At 54.2% G+C, this 1,096-nt stretch overlaps 1 protein-coding gene across 1 annotated transcript in view; it reads left to right on the top strand.

Moving 5' to 3' along the window:
* RAB13 (RAB13, member RAS oncogene family) overlaps nt 1-422 on the top strand; it is a 7,468-nt gene extending 7,046 nt beyond the window's left edge. The window contains exons 5-6 of the mRNA XM_018570587.1: nt 7-85; nt 173-422. Of these exons, the coding sequence (XP_018426089.1) occupies nt 7-85; nt 173-247 (154 nt within the window). The 3' untranslated portion in view covers nt 248-422. The remainder of the gene's footprint in view (nt 1-6; nt 86-172) is intronic.
* Nucleotides 423-1,096: the final 674 nt, after the last annotated feature.

The raw sequence follows: 1,096 nt of genomic DNA, 5'->3' as shown, positions 1-1,096 counted from the left end.
GACCAGCGCCAAGTCCAGCCAGAACGTGGACGAGGCATTCAACTTCCTGGCCACGGACATCCTGATGAACATGACACGGAGGGCGGTAAGTGGTGATTGGACGCCGGTCATGTGACCCCCTCCCCTCCGAATAACGCGGCTGACCCTCTCTCTCTGTTTTTTTTTCTTGCAGTCTCACGGCATGAAGGACCCGGTGGATTTAAAGAACCCCTCCAAGAAGGGGGGCAGCAAGTGTTCGATGGTATAGAGGTCGCCTTCCGGGGGCCTATCAGAGACTTAGAATCCAATAAGAGACATTATGGGACCCCTGGCCCCGCCCCCTGTGGAATTGGGGGTGTCATCCTCATCCTGAGATCCTTCTAGAACAGTAAGGGGGGGTGTTTAGATTAAAGGACACTAGAGGGGGATGTGAGCAGAGAAACCGCCCCACTTCTCGTGAAGGATCATCTGACCGCCCCTAAAAGCTCCGCCTCCACCCCTGTCCGCCATCCTGTCACATATTTAAAGGAGGCCTCTACTGAGAGATATGGCCACTGACCCTGCTGTAGTCAGGACTCCTGACCTGCCGGCCGTCTCCCAAGCTGGGTCCTGAAGCCAAAGGATGACCATGACAACCAAGGAACCATCAGGCAGCTAGCAACTTGGGCCGTGGCAGCTTCCATCAGATGCTTCTCACACACTTCACGACCGATTCCTTCTGACGCTGCTGGTGGTTTTGAATTTCCCTTCTTGTTCCGCAAGGCCTGCGCCGGCTCTTGAATTATCCATGGCGCCCAACAAGAAACATTCCTCCTCCCCCCTCCTCCTCAAGGGAACCACCTGAACATTCCTGTTACATTCTTCAAGAGCCTACGGATGAGTGAACCACATGAGCCGTGACTACTATGTACAAAGCCCATGACCTGAAGATGGCGGATGCATCTGACGGAGCGGAGGCTCCGCCCCAGATCTGTAATTGCAGTATTATTATTTTTGGGTGGGGGGCGGGGTTATTAAACCACACCCCCTCCCTTTCAGAACTGTGAGCCCAAAGGGATCGTCTGATTGGTTGCTACCGGCAGATTTTTACAGATCTTACACCGGGTGGTGTGAAGCG

This window comes from Nanorana parkeri, unplaced genomic scaffold (assembly GCF_000935625.1).
Source record: "Nanorana parkeri isolate BGI_ZX_2015 unplaced genomic scaffold, ASM93562v1 scaffold1562, whole genome shotgun sequence".
In the NCBI taxonomy this organism is placed as follows: domain Eukaryota; kingdom Metazoa; phylum Chordata; class Amphibia; order Anura; family Dicroglossidae; genus Nanorana; species Nanorana parkeri.
The sequence above is the reverse complement of the archived record's forward strand: the minus strand, read 5'-3'. Positions and strand labels throughout refer to the sequence as shown.